At 32.7% G+C, this 18,605-nt stretch overlaps 1 protein-coding gene and 1 pseudogene across 1 annotated transcript; one reads left to right on the top strand and one right to left on the bottom strand.

The window, feature by feature from the left end:
* Window positions 1-4,227: 4,227 nt before the first annotated feature.
* LOC120137010 (rac-like GTP-binding protein RAC1) lies at window positions 4,228-6,445 on the top strand. Its single transcript, XM_039152891.1, has 7 exons — window positions 4,228-4,631; window positions 5,088-5,175; window positions 5,267-5,376; window positions 5,491-5,554; window positions 5,710-5,774; window positions 5,876-5,941; window positions 6,031-6,445. The coding sequence occupies exons 1-7, from the start codon at window positions 4,533-4,535 to the stop codon at window positions 6,124-6,126; spliced, it is 588 nt and encodes a 195-aa protein (XP_039008822.1). The 5' UTR covers window positions 4,228-4,532; the 3' UTR covers window positions 6,127-6,445.
* Window positions 6,446-6,833: 388 nt separating this feature from the next.
* On the bottom strand, window positions 6,834-17,784 carry LOC120137001 (annotated as a pseudogene).
* Window positions 17,785-18,605: the final 821 nt, after the last annotated feature.

Here is an 18,605-nt window from a genome sequence, read left to right as displayed (position 1 = left end):
GGCCCAAAGGAAGATTAATAGTTGACATATATAATTGCATGTATAACTTAGGTAATAAGAATGTGATAATTATTCGGTTTGATGTGTGAATAATAAATCGATCCAAAAGAAGATTTTTGCTTAGCTTGTTCTTATTATCAGTGTTTGGTTACCGCATCAGATATCACTTAAGGTGAATATTTTGTCTAAAGATGAAGTATTAATGGAGTATTTGATATCTTGTGATAAGGTTTAAGTGTGTTCAAATTTATTATATTTTGATTATCTTTTAATTTAATTAAATATAAATTAAGATAAATTGATTGATTGACAAAATTTTTATGATTTTATTTATATTGTTAATGCAATATATGTATATATTAAATTCGATTTTTTTTTCAGTTCTGATTGTTGGTTAATAGAATATATATATATACATTGAAACAAATTAATTCATATTATGACTATGTTTGATATTTTGATAGATTAGTTGAAACAAAATACCACCAAAGTGACCTCTTTTGTGTAGACTAATTTATTTGAAATATCAAGATGATTATGTGTTTCTTGTGATTCATGCATTTATTAATTGGCCCAAAGGAAAGTTAATATTTGGTTGGATTTAAAGTGACACATATGGTAATAACATGTGACAATTATAAGGTATTTATTTTATGTGAGCATTACATTAGTCCAAAGATTAGTCTTTTGTTTGACATAGCTTATTGTCAATGTTTGATTACTGCAACAAGAGTACCTTTCACTGTTAATATATTGTCCAAAGACTCGATATTGTCGTAGTGTTTGGTATCTTGTGATGAGAATTAACCATAATTTTGAATTTTTTATTTACTTAAGATGTGACCTTCAGTTTTATTTATATTTTGTTATATATTCAATTTATTTATTTATTTATTGCTACCACAATATCTTCTCTATAGAAAAATGCATTTAGAAAAGTGAATATGAAAGAATGAAAAAATGCACTTACATAAGGGATTTTGAGAGGTGAAATTTGTTTAAATTGTATAAGTCTAGTGATCACGAAACACAACATTTTACAAGCCTTTAGGGGCACATAATCTGAAAAGATTACTAAGGCTAATGGTTTTCTTGACGAAATTGAGAAATATTTTTCCAAAAACAATAAGGTTTAAATGATATCACTTTTGACTTCTTTGATGTCTATAAAGTATAAGGGTCAAGGAAATGTGAGGGAGTACATTATGAATATGTTTCGTATTGTTTCAATACTTAAGACACTTAAGATCGAGTTTTTCTGAAGAATTACTTATTTTTCCATGAGCACACTACTCATGTGGAAGCAATATCATTTAAGGATATTTGATTTTAGTGAGAGTTTGTAATTTTAATGCTCGTTTATTATAACACAACTTTAGTTTAAGGATATTTATTTTAAAACTATTTTCTGTAGAAATAAAGTTTGTTTTGGTTTATCCACTCTGGTTTTGGTAAATTTTGATCTCACTAATGTTTAAAGAGGACCAGCTGGAAATAGACATGCGTGGTTTACATTGCATGTAATTTCCATGCTAAGCTCTATGATTGATCTATGTCGTTTGACTGTATTTGTATACGTGATCATTGATGGGTCTAGTCATGATAAATATGACAAAGGTCGCTTTGATCCTATATGGATATAGTTGATGGACAAGATTGTTATAGAATGCCTATTGTATGATAACAAATTTTTAGCTCATAAGGTTATACATTTATTATGAAACATATGTTGCTTAAGTGGGAGATTGTTGGATTAAAATCCATAATTATGGACACATATTTATAATGTATATTGTTATAATAAAATATGACATAAATTAAGTGACTAATGATGTTATAAAGTCATAAGGTATTTGAAGTGCCATTGAAATAAAAGTGTAGATACTTTTAAAGTTGTATTTATAATTCGATGAGGGACAGAGTTATAAGTATAAACAATAATTAATTCTTAAATCAACTATATGAAGGGGTTATGGTCCCCAAGAAATATACAATCTCATATTTACTCTTATCCCCATCAGAGAGTTTATACTTACGGGAACTCTATCTTATTGGAAGATCGTAATGAAAGAAAGATCAAAGATTTCAACTTATCAATTAATTCAGGTACGCTTTCGCATCTAGTATTTATTTTATTCTTAATGATTTGATATGATTAGATCCCGGTTAATTTCATATTTATCATGATTTAGTTCTAACAATTTTCTCTTGGTTTGAGTTAAGCTTGGTGAACACAAAAAGTGGGAGGTGGTGATAGTTTTCAAGTGATGAGGGTTGGTTTAATGATGTTTATTAAGTGAAGGTTTAATGATATGATTTTTGGTATTTTGATTTAGTTTTGATTTAAGATAAAATTTATTAAATGATCTCATTGATAAAAGTAAGGTTATTTTTTTTAGAGGTTATGCGTTTAAACAATTATATATGTTTTTGAATAGATACTACTCAGTAATCACTCTGGACGGTTAAAAAAGTTTTGATTCAAGATAAGTTATTACTTAATAAATTAAAATTATATATAATGTTATTTTTTTTTCATATTTTTTATGATACAATTCATAAGGCATGGGACCACCTCTGTTTATCAATGTTGTCAAGTTCTTTCCCACTTCTCAATGTACATCGCCTCTTTTAATCAAATGTTACGTCAATGGGGCGTTCATCACGTTTACAAATCCAATGAACTATGAACACTGTAATCTCTAATTCTATAGAGTGTTAACTCCAATGGGTTCTTGATCTTATCATTGCCAAAAATTTAAAAGAAGGGTTCTTTGATTTTAAATATGAACCATTCCTAGAATGCAAGTTTTGTTGATTGACACTGCAATTTATTGGCCTGCAAAGTTCCATTAATGTAAATCCAGTGACTCAAAAGTGCTGTTGTCTGCTGGCCTGCAATTTATTTCCCCCCTCAACTGATTCAAATTCTGTGCAGAAAGCAGGCAGCTAATGTTTTATTTATTTATTTATTTTTGAATAAGAAATTAGAATTTGAAAAGGGGCATGCTTCGTACTAGCTAAGGCTTGACTCGAGTTTAGGAATCTAAAGTTTTGGTTTTTGGGAGCTGTCTTGCCCTGTTACGCTTCTATTCTATCATGTAATTTGCATTTTGCTTTTGGGCCAAATGATGTTGTTAAGGATGGACCTGAACCTGACAGGTTTCGACCTAACTCAACTAGATCAGGTTTTTTTTTATAAAAAAAATCGAGTTCGGGTCGTGTTTTTTTAAAGGTGGTATTATGGTCGGATCGGATTCGGTTTAGGGTGAAAAATATCTGACCTAAACCGACCTAGGAAAAAATAATTTTACATTATACATTTAGGAATAATTACAATAATACCCCTCTATATATTATTTTTTAATTAAATCACTGTTTTTATTGAATAAAAATAATATTTTTTATTATTTCGGGTCGGGTCGGGTTCGGATTTTATTTTAAAAAGTCGGATCGGATTTGAGTCAGGTGGAGGATATATATATTATGCGGGTCGGATTTTAAGTAAGGAGTCGTTGATCTCGGGTCAAGTCGGATGAACCAAAAGTCCGACCCATGCTCATTCCTAGGTATTGTTCCTTATTTTTAGAACAACTATTAACTACCAAGTATCAACTAATTTTCATTTCTAGAGGTTTTTTTATCTCTCTTTGGCTTGTTAGTTATTATCAGTTTATACTATTTTACCCCATTATTTCATATTTATAATATTACATATCATATATATAAATATATAAAATAAAGTATTTATATATATATATATATATATTATTAAATTATTGATGGAGTTTACTATTATTTGATTATATAGTATGTAAACAAAAATTGATAAAATTATACAAATATAATTTATACCGAGGAGAAATAACTTGTTTTTAAATGCAACAAAAAGAATTAACAATGGTTAAGTATACCATTGCACTCTTAATGATAAATTTAATATTTTTTATTAATTTAGAATGATTATAAATAGTAGAATATATCATTTAGAAATGAATTCAAATATTCTACGTCTCGAATATAAAATCTTTAGAAAAAATAAAAATCTTTTAATTTCAGCCTCCTAACAATAGATTTAAATTATAGTTTCAGTGGCAAAATTCTCAAGTTTTAAATACGAATGGTGAAACATACATGGAAAGTGGCACTTTTCTAAAATAATAATAAAAAATGATATTAATACGTGGAAAGTTGTATGAGGCTTAGGTGGCGAGGTCAACTTAACATTCAGTTCAAACTTAAACTGCATTTGTTTCCCATCTCCATTCATTTTGCCATTTCCCTTTTCTTTCTCCATTTTCTGTCTTTCACTTGCTTCCCCTCTCCCATCAATCTGTTCCCTTGGATTTGATTCGTGGAGACAGGCGATGAAGCCTGTGGATCTCACTCTACGGTTAACAGCGTCGACGGCAACCACAAGTGCGTGAAGCAAATCTTTGAAAGAAAAGCCGAGAACCCCGATATCCTAGGAAAAAGGGAAAAAAACGATTTCAATCTTTGTTGCTTTTTAATTCTCACGGCGGTGGACGAAAATGAGCGCCTCGAGGTTCATAAAGTGCGTCACTGTCGGCGATGGTGCTGTCGGAAAGACCTGCTTGCTGATTTCCTACACCAGCAACACTTTCCCTACGGTGAGCCTTTTCCATTATCTTTCCTTTATTTTCGGATCTTTGATGAAAGATGATCGCATGAATTATCAGCATCTCTTTCTTATGTTCTGGTTGGTTCTCAGATGGATGAAGAAAATAGGAATGTATTTTTTTTCTTTTGAGAAAAAACATAACCTGAATATATATGTAATTTGCTCTCGAATAAATGATAGAAGAATTGTTTATAATTGTTGATATTCGAGTGGGCTTCGTTTTATATTTCTATTAGGTTGAAATTGCTATGAATTTTTTTTCTTCATAAATGCCGTTAAGATTGGGCTTAACGTTATACAATGTAGACAGATCAGCTGCAATTAGATCTTTTCATGGTTAATTGGAACCAAAATTGGGGCTATCGCACTATGTCAGGGTCAGATCATCTTTAATATCGCTTTTCTTATTGGTAACTGTTTGCTTTTACAATTGCTATGGTAACAGGACTATGTCCCAACTGTTTTCGACAATTTCAGTGCAAATGTTGTCGTGGATGGCAGCACTGTCAACTTAGGTTTATGGGATACTGCTGGTAATTTGGAAATGGCTTCTGAAATTCCTTTTTCTATTAGTAAATACGAGTTCCTTCTAGCTTTTGGTTTGAAGTTATTGCCTTGGAACAGGTCAAGAGGATTACAATAGATTACGACCACTGAGCTATCGTGGGGCCGATGTCTTTATTCTTGCATTTTCTCTCATCAGCAAGGCCAGTTATGAAAATGTTGCCAAGAAGGTTTTACCTTTGAATAATATTGTCTTTAGGATAATATAACTTTGTTCAGTATAAGATGAGTTGTTCTTAAAGTCTTGTACTATCTGATCATGTGTTTCTTGCTTTCCGTTTCAGTGGATTCCTGAACTAAAGCATTATGCACCTGGTGTTCCGATAGTTCTTGTCGGAACTAAGCTTGGTATTATACTTTATCCCCAGATAATGATATGCTTGCCATGGTTGTCCTAGTGAATTGTTATTGAGTTGATTCTCCAAGCGGCTGAAAATTTTCTGAAATACAAAGAGTCATTTTATACCAATTTTTCTTATGATCTCTACTCTTTGCTGCTGCAGATCTCCGTGATGATCATAATTTCTTAACAGACCATCCTAACGCAGTGCCCATTTCTGCAGCTCAAGTAGTTATTTTCAGATTATTATTGTTATTTATATTCTTTCACGGAGAATATGCTCCTCTTATTTTAAAAATATTTGTCTTGCATAACTTCTTTTTCTTAAGGGAGAGGAATTAAAGAAACAAATTGGGGCTCCTGCATACATAGAGTGTAGCTCAAAGACCCAGCAGGTTAAATGCTGTCTACGCATTCTTTATAATTTTGAACTCAAAATTTGTGTTGAATTCTAATCAAATCTCATGCAATGGCGTTAATGCAGAATGTGAAGGGAGTCTTTGATGCAGCCATTAAGGTAGTGCTCCAACCTCCGAATAAAAACAAGAAGAAAAAGTCAGGTGGTTGCTCGATATTGTGAACAGTCAAGTCCAAGAAAGATGGATCCACCTGCCATTTTTGTTTTCTAATTCAAGGAAACAGCAAGCCATCATGTTTAGTCTCAAGTCGCAACCCGACTTTCTAAGGGTTTCTGTGAAAGCATCAGGTGATTTTGTTTCGTGTTTTACTCGGTATAATTATGATGACAAGCATTCCTTGTTAATATGCTCGTCTCTTCTGCTTTTCATGTTTAAACTTTTTTTTGGCATTATGTTTATTTTTAAAGCATTTTATTTAATTCTGAATATTATTAATTCCTTGAGTCAGAGAATTTAGATTCAGTGTCTTGTGATTTTTAATATACAGAGCTCCGTTCACCTTTTATACCCCTGACCCATGTCACTGAATGTTTATGAATGGAAAATACGATTGCATCCATGAAAGTTCTGCCTGCTTTTTTGTTCAAATTTGTATCGTAAAAGCTCTCCGTTGGAACGAGACTTGTTAGACAAATAAGGTTGCGACATCCATAAAACAAATGAAAATAAATCATTCTGTTTCTCAAGCTACCTCAAAATGATTAAAATTTACCTTTTCAGTTTGTATTCAAAATTAAATAGTACATATATCTTTAAAAAAAAACTTTCACCTTTTTCACAACTTCGAACATGGTAACTAGCAATAGAATTTCAGAACCCTTAAACAAATTAAAGCACCCCCAACTCAAACCATCATCTAATAAAAAAGATGCTTGCCCCCCAAAATTCTTTACATTCCCCAAAATTTACAATTCAACGGATTCGAATTTCTCACCCATTATACCTCCTTTCTGTTTCTGGAATTGAATGTAACGCAAGGTGCTGGCAAGAAAGGCATCTGAATAGCTATTTGGGATTGCAGAATCACCCTGCATTTCTGTATTGATTAATTCTTTCAGGTGTTGGATCGCCGCAGCGGTGATTTGTTGATTTCCCTTTTCGAAAAAATAGAGGTACCTGAACCAAGTCACCAAAACACATGTTCATAGCGTACAATGTAGGCTGGTTAGTATGACAAAGGTTCAAGCTTGTAGCTCTAAGCACTGACTTGTTCAATATCTCGACAAAGAGAGTGACTGGTCCACTGCTACCTCGTGCAACATTAGCCCTTTGCTGAGCAGCATTTGCTATCCTCAATGCTCGTTTTAGGCACAGCAGGACCCTGCAATCTCGCCTTAAATTTTTAGTTCTAAATATTGAAAGTAGCTGTTCTAAAAAAAAAAGGTAATAAATAAACCTGAAGGGCTAGGGATTATTAAAGAAGCAATTCACAATGTTTTGAAAGTTTTTAAGCTCAAAAGGCTATGTTTTGAGGTCAAACCTCTCGCCATCCTTAATGCCGTCCTCATCATCAACCCAAAAAAGATGTGAACAAGTGTAAACAGCTCTGCACTGATCAGGCTTCTTCAATAGCCGAGCCGAATACTGACCGAAGTAGCACATATTTAAGTATAGTGTAAACAGATCAATAAAGCACCATAATCGGAGATGAGGTAAGCAGCAATATTACTCCTGTGGCCTTGTGTGTCAAAATATCTCGGTTCTCAACACCAAATACAGTCATCCTCTGGAGAGCCCCGATTATCAGATGAATTGCAGTCAAATGAGCTTTGGAGTTCTAAGAGCAACAAACATTCAACACAAATTAGAAGGCAAGAATGTGACTGATTTCAAGGCTTTTTTTTATTGAAAAATTTAGCTGAAGACTCGGCAATTACCGCAATTTCTTCTTCATACAATACAAACGTCTGAGCGAAAAATTCATAAGCAACATGCTCAAGACCACAGTCATTAGCTGCCTGATAGTCAGCAGGAAACAGACAAAGCACAAAGTTAGAAGGTTCAAACAAAGTTAAGGTTTTCATTCAAAACAAAAAAGTATGCAATACTGTTCATGATACATGAATTGTCACTATCATAACTCATGATAGTAGAATGCCATTAAACTTAAGTCATAACAGTGGAATATTAACAATGAGAACACCCTATTAGAATCCAAAACAAAAATACTGATCCATAATCGTAGAATCAAGAAAAAAACTGAAGGTTGTCAATCACGATACTAAAGATTGTCATAAATAAAGCTGATTGTTCTTCTATGCTTCCTGGCTCCATCATATATCTCTTACTTCTTGGAAGCAGGAGTCATTTACATCAGTGTCTTTTGCATAATTCCAACCAGAAAAATGGCCTGTTGTCGCTATTAAGATGTAATTTTAATATCATCCAAAGGAATTCTTGGGGTTCCATCAATTATTTAATGAAACACTTTATGCCGTGATCAAGACCCAAGATTACCTCTGCACATTGTAGATACAACCTTAAGGCAAGTTCAGGTGATGGAACTGCTGAAAGTGCTTCGATAATCTGAAGAAAGAGCTATTAGAGTTATTTTTCAGGATAATATAGACGTGTGTATATAAAAATAGTGCCCAAACTATACATCTTTTCTCATTTAGGTGCCTAAACTTTTTTTGTCAATTTGGGTGCCTAAACGTTATCATTTTAAGTTACTGGTCCGTCACGGCCATTTAAAAAATCCGTTATTTAACATGTGTATGCTTATATTTTTTCTTGAAATTTTTATTTTAAAAATCTTTAAATTATAATTATTATTTTATAAAAACCCTAACAAAAATTAAAGTTTAAAAAAAACCCAAAATTTTAAAATCCCTAATCCCTCAACTCCTGCCGTCAACCATCTCCGACCACCCATCCATTGAGCCCACCCACCCAAATTTTTAAAATCCCTAATCCCTCAACTCCTACCGTCAACCATCTCCGACCACCCATCCATTGATCTCACCCACTAATTCTAAAACATTTGGGTTGTTTTTGAGATTTTATGAAAATTTTAGTGTTTTTCTAAATAATAATACTTTTTAGTTTTTTTTAAAAATAAAATTTTTAAAAAATATAAACACAACATTTGTCAGATAATAGACTTTTTTAACGTTTGTTACGGCCGAAGCACCTAAAATGATAACGTTTGTAAAATTAGGCATCTATATTTGACCGGAAAAAAAATTGGACACCTAAATGAGAAAAAATATATAGTTTGGACATTTTTTTGTATTAAGCCAAATATAAACGCTTCATAAAAAGTGATAGATTCGTAAAAAAAGAGAAACTTGACTCAAGCTTGGTTTTAAAATGTGGGATGCGCTCTAATGCGTTTAGTGTCCCGGGAGCCGATGCGTGATGCGCTCGCATCATGAACCCGATGTGCCAATTTTCACAAAAAAATACTTTTGAACTAATTTTATATCTTGTAAATACTTATATATAAAAAATACTTCAATTAATACCAAAAGTAGTTTAATAGTACTTCATAAATGTTCATCCCTACCCTCCCCTTCTCTTTCCCACCGTCAATTTTTTTTAAGGATTTAGGGGTTTGAAGTAATGGTAAGACGATAATCAATCAATGATTGAATGTCGATAAGTGACATTTCAACAACGGAGATAATGACATGAGATAATCAACCACGGTTGAAAATGTATTTGAAATTAAATATTTTAGGGTTTTTAAATTTTTCTTTATGATATAAACGAAATTTGTTATTTTTTAAAAATAAATATAATTTTAAGTTTTTTATTTTATAATATTTTTTTTAAAATTTATGAGTATAATAAGTATCACTTAAATGTCAAATTTAATACAAACAATAAAAATTGTAGCTTTAAAAAGTAGACACATATTTTAATAAAAAAAATTAAATATCTAAAATTAATTTTAAATATACTTTGACACTTATTTGTATTAAGCATATAAAATATAATAACACTAATACACAGTTTCTATCAAACCAAACAGTTCCTTCTCGATTTTCTTGCCCTTGAACTCCATTCCCAAAGTCCCTAAATTCTCAAAGCCCCCATAATAGAATGATACCAACAATTCCATTTTATAATAATCAAATTGTGTGTGCTACCAAACTGAACCCATAATTAAAAAATTAAAAAATAAAAGAAATCAAATGTGTTGTATTTATTTTAAAAAGTTGTGAATGGTGTATGAGAATTTTGTTTGGTTGATTTGATTTTGATTCAACACTAATACGCTCCATCAATATACACCGACGCACACAAAGGTACCACTGTTTTTCTCTCTCTTCTTTCCTACTTTTTCATTATGCTATAACCCGAATACTCCCTGTCGGCAAAGATTCAATCTTTGTAGGGCGGTATATGAATTGAACGTTCAGTGAACCGTTCATGAATTGTGCGATAAAAAGTTCGTTTATGTGTTTATTTATTAAATAAACGAACATGAATAAGATTTTGTGTTTGTTTAATTAAATGAACGAACATGAACATAAGTCTCGTTCGTTCATTTACGTTCATGAACGTTCGATTATGTTCATTTATTTATGTTTAACTCAATCTTCTTAAATCAATTTTGGTGACCAATTTGTAAGTATCTTAAAAATATTAATTAATCTGATATTCTGATGACCAATTCTATAATTAATCCAATTTTATTTGGAGATTAAATCCAATATGTTAACCCGTGAGACACCTCACACTATATTCATTTTCCCCCTTTTCCCCAAACCCTGGTTTCACTAAAGAGCGGAGACGATCGCTGAAAGCTTCAAAACAAGTTATATTATAATGCAATCTAAAATTTTACAGGTATGTTTTCATCTCTTTTTCTGTTTTATTTGGTTTAATAGTTGATATGTAAAGTTATTGTAGGTATCTTCATATCTAAAATCAAAAAACATCATACTTCTTTCTAGAAATAGATGAGAAGATAAAGGTAACAATCGGAAGTATATGAGCATCAGTAAAGAAAAAAATATATAGAATTTTTCAGAAAACAAAATAAAAGTTTCTATGCAATTTCTGTAAAAGAGTATAATAGCGAAGTAATGGATTTTTCAGGAAGAACTCATTAAAATTTTGTTCATAGTTCTTGTGTGGCCTTTAGTTGTGGAATAGACTTTAGGTACGTTAAAATTTTGAATAGTGGTTTAGCAATAATATCAGTTACGATATGTAGCATCGAAGGGATTTCGGATCTATGTTATTGTCTTGTAGTCCAATTTATACCGTTCGAAATCTTCATGCTGTTAAATTTTCTACTTTGCCAACGGAAAGTACCATTATTAACAAACCTCACTAAAGTCTGACATTAATGTCACAAAACTTTTAGCCGACGAATTTATTAAAATAACGAATAGAAAATGATTGCTCATAGTAATCATGGACCACTAAGATAAATATTATATCGTTAAATTAAAGTCGTGTGAATCATTTAATATCTTTAAAAGATCGATCGAAATATTTGATATGTTCAAACATTTCATCATTGCTAATCAGCTCTTACGCTATTTATCACTGTAGATTTGGTTGATTTGCATTGTCGACTATTTTTCATTAAAGAACAATATAAGTTAGGGTCTCTAATGTTTATGTTCATTTATGTTCGTGTTTGTTTATGTTCGTTTATTTATTAAATGAACGAACATGAACAAATTATATTCCTTAATAAACGAACATAAACAAAAAAAAAATTATTCGTTTATGTTCGTATATTTATTAAATGAACAAACATGAATATAATTCCGTTCGTGTGCGTTCGATTCGTTTACAGTCCTCATCTTTGTCTTCCTCTCTTTCTCCTACCCTAAAATTTTCCTAAGAAACAATCACTGTTATCCTGTTATTTGTTTCCTTCATGTAAAACAGTTACTATACTTTACTGGGTCTTTTTTATTTTTCTTCTTTTTTCGTTATTGTTTTTTCTGGGGAGATATGGGATGTTCTAATTCGAAGTTAGATGATCTTCCGGCAGTTGCTCTCTGTCGGGAAAGATGTAGTTTTTTAGATGAAGCGATTACGCAACGTTTTGCTTTAGCTGAAGCTCACGTTGCTTATACGGCTTCTTTGAAGTTATTTGGGCAGTCTTTGAACAATTGCGTCGACCCTGATTTTGGAGCTTCTGCGGCGGCGTTGCCTCCTCCTAATAAGCTTAAAAGTAGAGCGGTGGATCCAGTTCAAGTCGGGCCGAGTTCACCCAAGAATGATGCTGTTTCTCACCGCATCAGCCGCATCGGATTGCATCGGACCGCATTATGTACCCCTACCGCATCAGGCTGCCAGATGCGTTTTGATCATCGCAACGGCCGCATCACGCCTCAGGCGCGCCTGATGCGCGCTTTTTTAAACCAAGGACTCAAGAGCTGAAAACTTTTCTTTGGTGTTGCTGGTACTACTTCTCCCACTATGTCTCCCTCCTGGACCTGCAGTCGCCTAATCAACTGCACACAAGCACCACAATAAGTCTGAATTATATTCACTACCAATATTACCGTGTTATCTATATCATTCTTTTCCCCCCATTCTGCAATTTGTTGCAATAAAATCAGAATTATTGCATATAAAAATCATGAGGAGTATAATCTTTTAGAGCTTCACTGATGAGCAAAATTTAATACTCTCACGTTGAAGAAAGAACTAAGATGACATGAAACATAACAACATTGAAAAGGAAGAAACATACCTGAAGTGCAGAAAAAACAATTGAGGGAACTGTAAAGGGTAGGCGTTTAAGTCCCCCAACCATGGTATGCTTCCAAACAATACAAATAATCTGAAGGGAAGTGAATTATATAAACATTCACGAGGGTGTATTGGATCAGTTATAAACAAGGAAAATGAAAATAGTGAATTAAACATAACATTATCCTGAGTCCTGACTATGGTATAGCAGTGGCATCCCATGGAAAGTGAGAAGGCATTAAACCACACTAAAAAGAGAAAGATGGTGAAGTTCCAGTTTTCTAGACTTCAAAACTATCCATTTATACATTATATTGTATATATTGTCCTCAAAACGGTCATAAAAGTTGGCATAAAGATAAATATTGGAAACACTACCTTCCACATTTCCTCCGGTTCATCATTAAAAAGCATGTGAATGAGCTTAGCAACAGAATTTTGTTCATCCTTGAAATCCTCCTCATCAAGCTATGACAAATATGTAACACATGAAGAGAACATAAGAAAGGAGAACTTATGGTTGATAACCTATACACATTCTTGAAAACATGACACGCAAGATAAGCAATAGGAGAATAAATAATCTAATACAGATCTGGAAATGGAGCATTAAAAGTTATATAGTTGAAATATTTTAATTTCAATATAATAACAGGAAAATTCTAGTTTCAGTAATGCACCTCATCCACAGCGCCATCCAGGTCCTTAATGAGTCCTTTTATTAATTCGAACAACACCTCAACCTACACAAAATCAATGCCATTTTCTTCATGAAAATAGCTTAATACAAGGAGGAAGAGAGAAAACCAGAGAGGTATACCTTGTCAGCAGTTGATATGCATGTATTATTCTTCATAATGCTTTCAATGATAACAATGGCCATGACTTTATTTGTTCCGTTATCAAGATGCTCCATCACTCGTGGATAATTAGAAAGTGTCAAGGCAGTTACTATGTCATTATACTTCTACAATGGAGCACGCAATAGAGCAACCACTTGCTTTATTGCCAGGTTATCTTCAAGTTTTGGTATGTTGGACAGCTTCTTAACACAGGCTCCCTGTTACAAATGATCAAAAATAAAGAATGATCAGTATTAATCTGATATGTTCTTCAATACTGTAAAGTAGCATGCCCAAAGTACATCAGTAAAGTAGATATTTTCTAAGTAGATCCCCAGAAGAAACATACCATTACTTGATCTGCATAATCAAGCCGATCAGGATGAACACGAAGAGTAAAGGTAAGAAGAGAGACGTACAAAGTTATAGCTCCAACAGCTGGCATGTCTACCTGCACTTCTATGACCTGTCATTTAATCATATCCAATCAGCAAGCAGAAAACACTTCAGATTTCACATTAAATGCATAACAAATAAAGGAAAGTTTTACTGTAGGGAAATGGAGAGAACAGGTATAATGGTCAGCACGTACAGTTAAGTTTGGGGCCACCATCTGATTCAGGTACGTCAAAAGCATGCACATTCTTAAACAGAATCATTCCTTTACAACAATGAAAAATGTTTCAAGGTAATTTGCAACTTCAGGGTGAGAGTAATAGCTGATTTACCTTCTCAATTGTATTGCTCAATTTAGTGAAGGCTTCTACTTGTAGAAATTCATGTAATACCTAATGTAAGAAAGGTTTGTCAACAACTTGCAAATGCACAGAATAAAAGTTGTTGTACTGTAACTTACATCAGCACTTGAAGCAGCATACTTTGACAGTCTATCCATTAGTCGAGACAAAACTGTCTTGATGTCAACTGTTGGCTGAAATAGGAAAGAATAAAAATGTATTTGTCAATGTTAGTGCCCTATAACCCAGAAGATTATATAACAATATAAAAAAAATTCATAAGAATTACATCAAATCTGGTTCCTCTTAACAAGATCCTCCCATACATGAGGCCACACAGTAGAAGATCCAATATCTACCCACCTTTAAAGGACATTGCTTTCAAAAATTGCTGTCGAAAAGTGCAATGAGAAAGTACTTTTAAAAGTGATTTTGAGAAGTTGAGTTTAAAATTTTAGTATTTAGTATTGTTGTCAAAAAGTACTTTTGATAAGATAAAATATCTGTTTTAGACATTGTATTGTAAATTCAAAATATGTTAGTTTAAATTATTTTAAATTTATTATATTTTAATATATGAAATATATTAACATAAACTATAATAAAAATATATTTTACAATAAAAATATGAAAAAAGTTTAACATAAACTATAATAAAATTATAAAAAATATAAAACTACTAATATTTTAATATATAAATAATAAATTTTAATTATTTTTAGATAATTAAAACAAATCATTAAACAACAGATTACCTTTTTAAGAATATTAGTATTAAATTATTAAAATAAAATGTAATTAATACATTATTCATATAAAAAGAATTTCAAAGTTTTTCTTCCAGGGCAAATGAATGGAGCCCATGCGACTATGTGAGGGTAAAAGCATAAATTGCTTCCAAACGCAATTGAAGAATTGGAAAAGCTAGGAAAACTAACTTCTAAGGTTGGTTTAAAACCACCATTCTAAATGCATTTATTCTTTCAAATATTAATCGTTTGGTATTGCTTTTGCTTCCAAAACCAACTTTTTAGCCAAAAGCACGTTTTGGCAGCGTTACCGAAAGAGCCCAATGCAGGGTTTGTTAAGAGAACTAGTAGGTGGCCTAGTTTTCTGGGCAAGCCACAAGATAAAATAAAAAGATTGATAACCGTTGCCCACCTGGAGCTGGGGGAAAGCCCCTAACAACGTCTCAAGAATCTGCAAGTGATACTCATCAGGGAACACCTGAATTATGCAATCCATCAAATAATATTGGGCAAGATCATCTTTGCAATTGACAACCTGTATAAGAATCAAACAAAATCCTTTGATCTATAGACCCATGAATTATTTAATTAAAGGGAAAAAGAAGTGAAAAAAGAAGTACAATTACCTGCTCTAAGACTATCGGAAGAACTGTTTCTTTGTACATATCAAGGTCCACCCCTTCTATCTGACTGAGAACATGGAGATTTTTTCCTACCTAATGAGAGAGTTAAGTACAGAAGCATAAATTTCCCTTCAATGAGAATCATACACACTGATTCAGAGTTTATCCAATAAAAAATTGCAGATTGTTGATATTACAAGATCTTGAAGTTCGCTCCGTTCTTTTTTCCGTTTCTCTCTAGCTCTACCAGGTTCCTGCAGACCAGAAATCCGAATTGAAGGCTTCAACTCAGGGTGACCAAAGAGTATGAATGAATCACAAGAACCATGACACCTGCATGGCCAAAATTTATGGTTTTGTGACACATTTTCACTTCTATGGCATGCAAGTACTGTGGTGCATTGCATATCTGAAGAAGTTAGATATAACAGATATTCAACAAACCTGATGCTGCATTCGCACCCAAAGTTTATTCATCTCAGAGAAATTCTGCAGCACAAATTCCACAGCATCCATCACAGTGTCAACATCTCTGCAATAAAACACAATCATGTCCTAGCAATTGGTTAATTTACAAATCTTTTCCAAATTCTATTGCATGTCACACAAATGAAAATTCAAGATCGACGTGGACTTCTAAGCAAATTCAGCAGCAGCTACTATAGGGATACACCATATATTTCTCAGTCCCATAAAGTTAGCTGATAAAACTAGTTTATTGTCTTCAGGTATTTGAAGATATATTTGAAGAGAGGCAGAGAGAGAGGATTATAAATTTCATCTATCTAATGTAACAAAATAGCCGAAATACTGAAAAGAGAAAATCATGAGCTAGGACCATAACATCTTACGAAGCAGTCTGCAACATTGAAATATCAAACCCCATTGGCAAAGCCATAAAAATGAATAAGTCAGATTTTGAAATTAAAAATTCGTTTCAACAGGAAGGAAAAGAAGAACTAATCAAGAGATCCCACCCCTCATAATCAGAACCAATATCTGTTAACTTGACGCGACTGATTTGAGCAAGGTAACTCCTTAAAAAAGTCCACGTATGGGATGTTGAACTCCGCAACACATTTCCACAAGATCTTTAAGAAGTTCCTTGGCTGGAGCCTCCTCAGATTTGATATAGACAGATCCTACCGTACATAGGAGATACCTGATTTCCAAATATAACTTCATATGCAATGACAATGGAACCATGGAGGTCTAACATTTGAGAATATTCATATGCACAAGACAGTTTACTATTTGTAGCTTATTTAGTTATCAAGCAGAAAGTCACTTTCCACTTCCCAGAACAAAGGATTGCCTACAGTTTTTCCTTTACGTTTTCTTTCACATAAGAACTAGCGTGCAATTTTAGTGAGAGATACTAAAATCGGGAGGGAGAGAGAAAAATGTGCACAGATAGCTAAAATGAAAGAGAATGCATGATTTAAAGTGTTCGAAATTTGGAAATGGTATAAAAATAAACAAAATTATAGAATTCTGATATTAAATTCGATGATATTATTTAAACCACTTACAATCTAGGCAAAATATTGCCAGCATGTTGAACGAGCTCGTACAGATCAACCACAGAGACACCATGTTTGCTTTCATTAACTCTTCATCAAAAGGTTATACATTTTTATTAATTTCCTCTCCTCTATATATAGGCTAGTTAAGGAACAAATCTTATTGACAATTTTCACAAATCTGAATAGGAAAGCACTTAGAAAATTCCTTCTATATTCATTCTTTCCGGTGATAGAGAAAGGCAAGATTGTGTTCACCTGATCACTATGGTTGTGCTTACTGTTGTGATCATTTTTTATTGTATCCTGGGAGACCAACGTCCAATGTTACTAAAAAACCGAGAAGAGAACGAATTTGTCTTAAGAAAACTATTTATATATGCCTCAACAAAACTTTCTCTTCTATTTATCTAACTCTACTCATCTGATTTCATGTCTACATATGAGTAATCAATTTCCATTCCTCTATCTTAATTCTTTATTTATTTTGCTTCGTTCATTTACATAATAATATTTATTTATTATTATTATGTTTATATCTCGAATTAACCATTTTGTCTAACAACTTCGTTGTAAAAAACCAGTGATCACCACTATCTCCATCATTTAGTTCAACAAGAGAAAGTGGTATCCAATCCTCAATCCAGCTCTCAAACGGCAATACAACCTTCTGCATCTCAATGTCATACACTGAGGTTCCATAAGAAGAGGGAACTAGCACTCTCCTTTCATCATTGAACCATTGGCATCGTTCAGGTATAGGAGTAATGGGATCAACTTTTGGGAGAATATTGTTCTCGAGCCAAATCCGGCCTCACAGTGGTAAAGACTGGTTGTTAACTTAGAGATGCATCTGGTTCTCAAGGCTTTTTCAAGGAAACCCTATCCAATGAAAAAACATAAAAGTCAATATCCCAAAATCTGAGCATACATTCCTCTCAACAAATTAGATCAATAAGCAAATAAAACCTATCAACCCTGCATTCACCAGGGAATAACCGAATAAGGTTTCACTTTTTCTCTTGTTGTTATTTTGGTTGTGCAATCAGATGCATAGAAAACAGGCAGGTCGTGTTCTTAGGTAACTTACCTATTCCCCAATTGGTCATCTTTATTTACATTTAGGGAATCATCAAGCTTCTTAAACTTCTCGGTGAGACCTTGGGCCATGTCCTTTCTTTTGCTTTCCTTCTTTTCTGTTGAAAGTATTAAAATGGTTTTCAAGTTTGGTAACAAACTTTGAAAAATGGTTTTCAAAGTTTGGTAAATGTTTCTTTGAAAAATAGTTTTTCAAAGTTTGGTAGATGTTTGTTGAAAAATGATAATGGGATAATCACAATTAATACCTAGGCTTTAGGGTATTTACAAGATTAAGTCTTAAGTTTCAACTATAAATACCCTAGCTCATTTAGCTTCAAAACCATCCCAAAAATCATTTATTTCTCCCAATACTAGAGAGTTTTCTTGTGAGTAGTGAGTGTTTTGTAAACACCTGTA

This window comes from Hibiscus syriacus, unplaced genomic scaffold, assembly GCF_006381635.1.
Source record: "Hibiscus syriacus cultivar Baekdansim isolate YM2019G1 unplaced genomic scaffold, ASM638163v2 tig00110646_pilon, whole genome shotgun sequence".
Lineage (NCBI taxonomy): Eukaryota > Viridiplantae > Streptophyta > Magnoliopsida > Malvales > Malvaceae > Hibiscus > Hibiscus syriacus.
This window is presented reverse-complemented; position numbering and strand designations above follow the sequence as displayed.

Bases quoted from the DNA above. Each gene is read 5' to 3' on its own strand.
- LOC120137010 (XM_039152891.1), top strand. From the start codon at position 4,533: ATGAGCGCCTCGAGGTTCATAAAGTGCGTCACTGTCGGCGATGGTGCT. The intron at 5,176-5,266 runs GTAATTTGGAAA...GCCTTGGAACAG, and splicing joins AGGTTTATGGGATACTGCTG to GTCAAGAGGATTACAATAGA. The intron at 5,555-5,709 runs GTATTATACTTT...TTGCTGCTGCAG, and splicing joins TCTTGTCGGAACTAAGCTTG to ATCTCCGTGATGATCATAAT.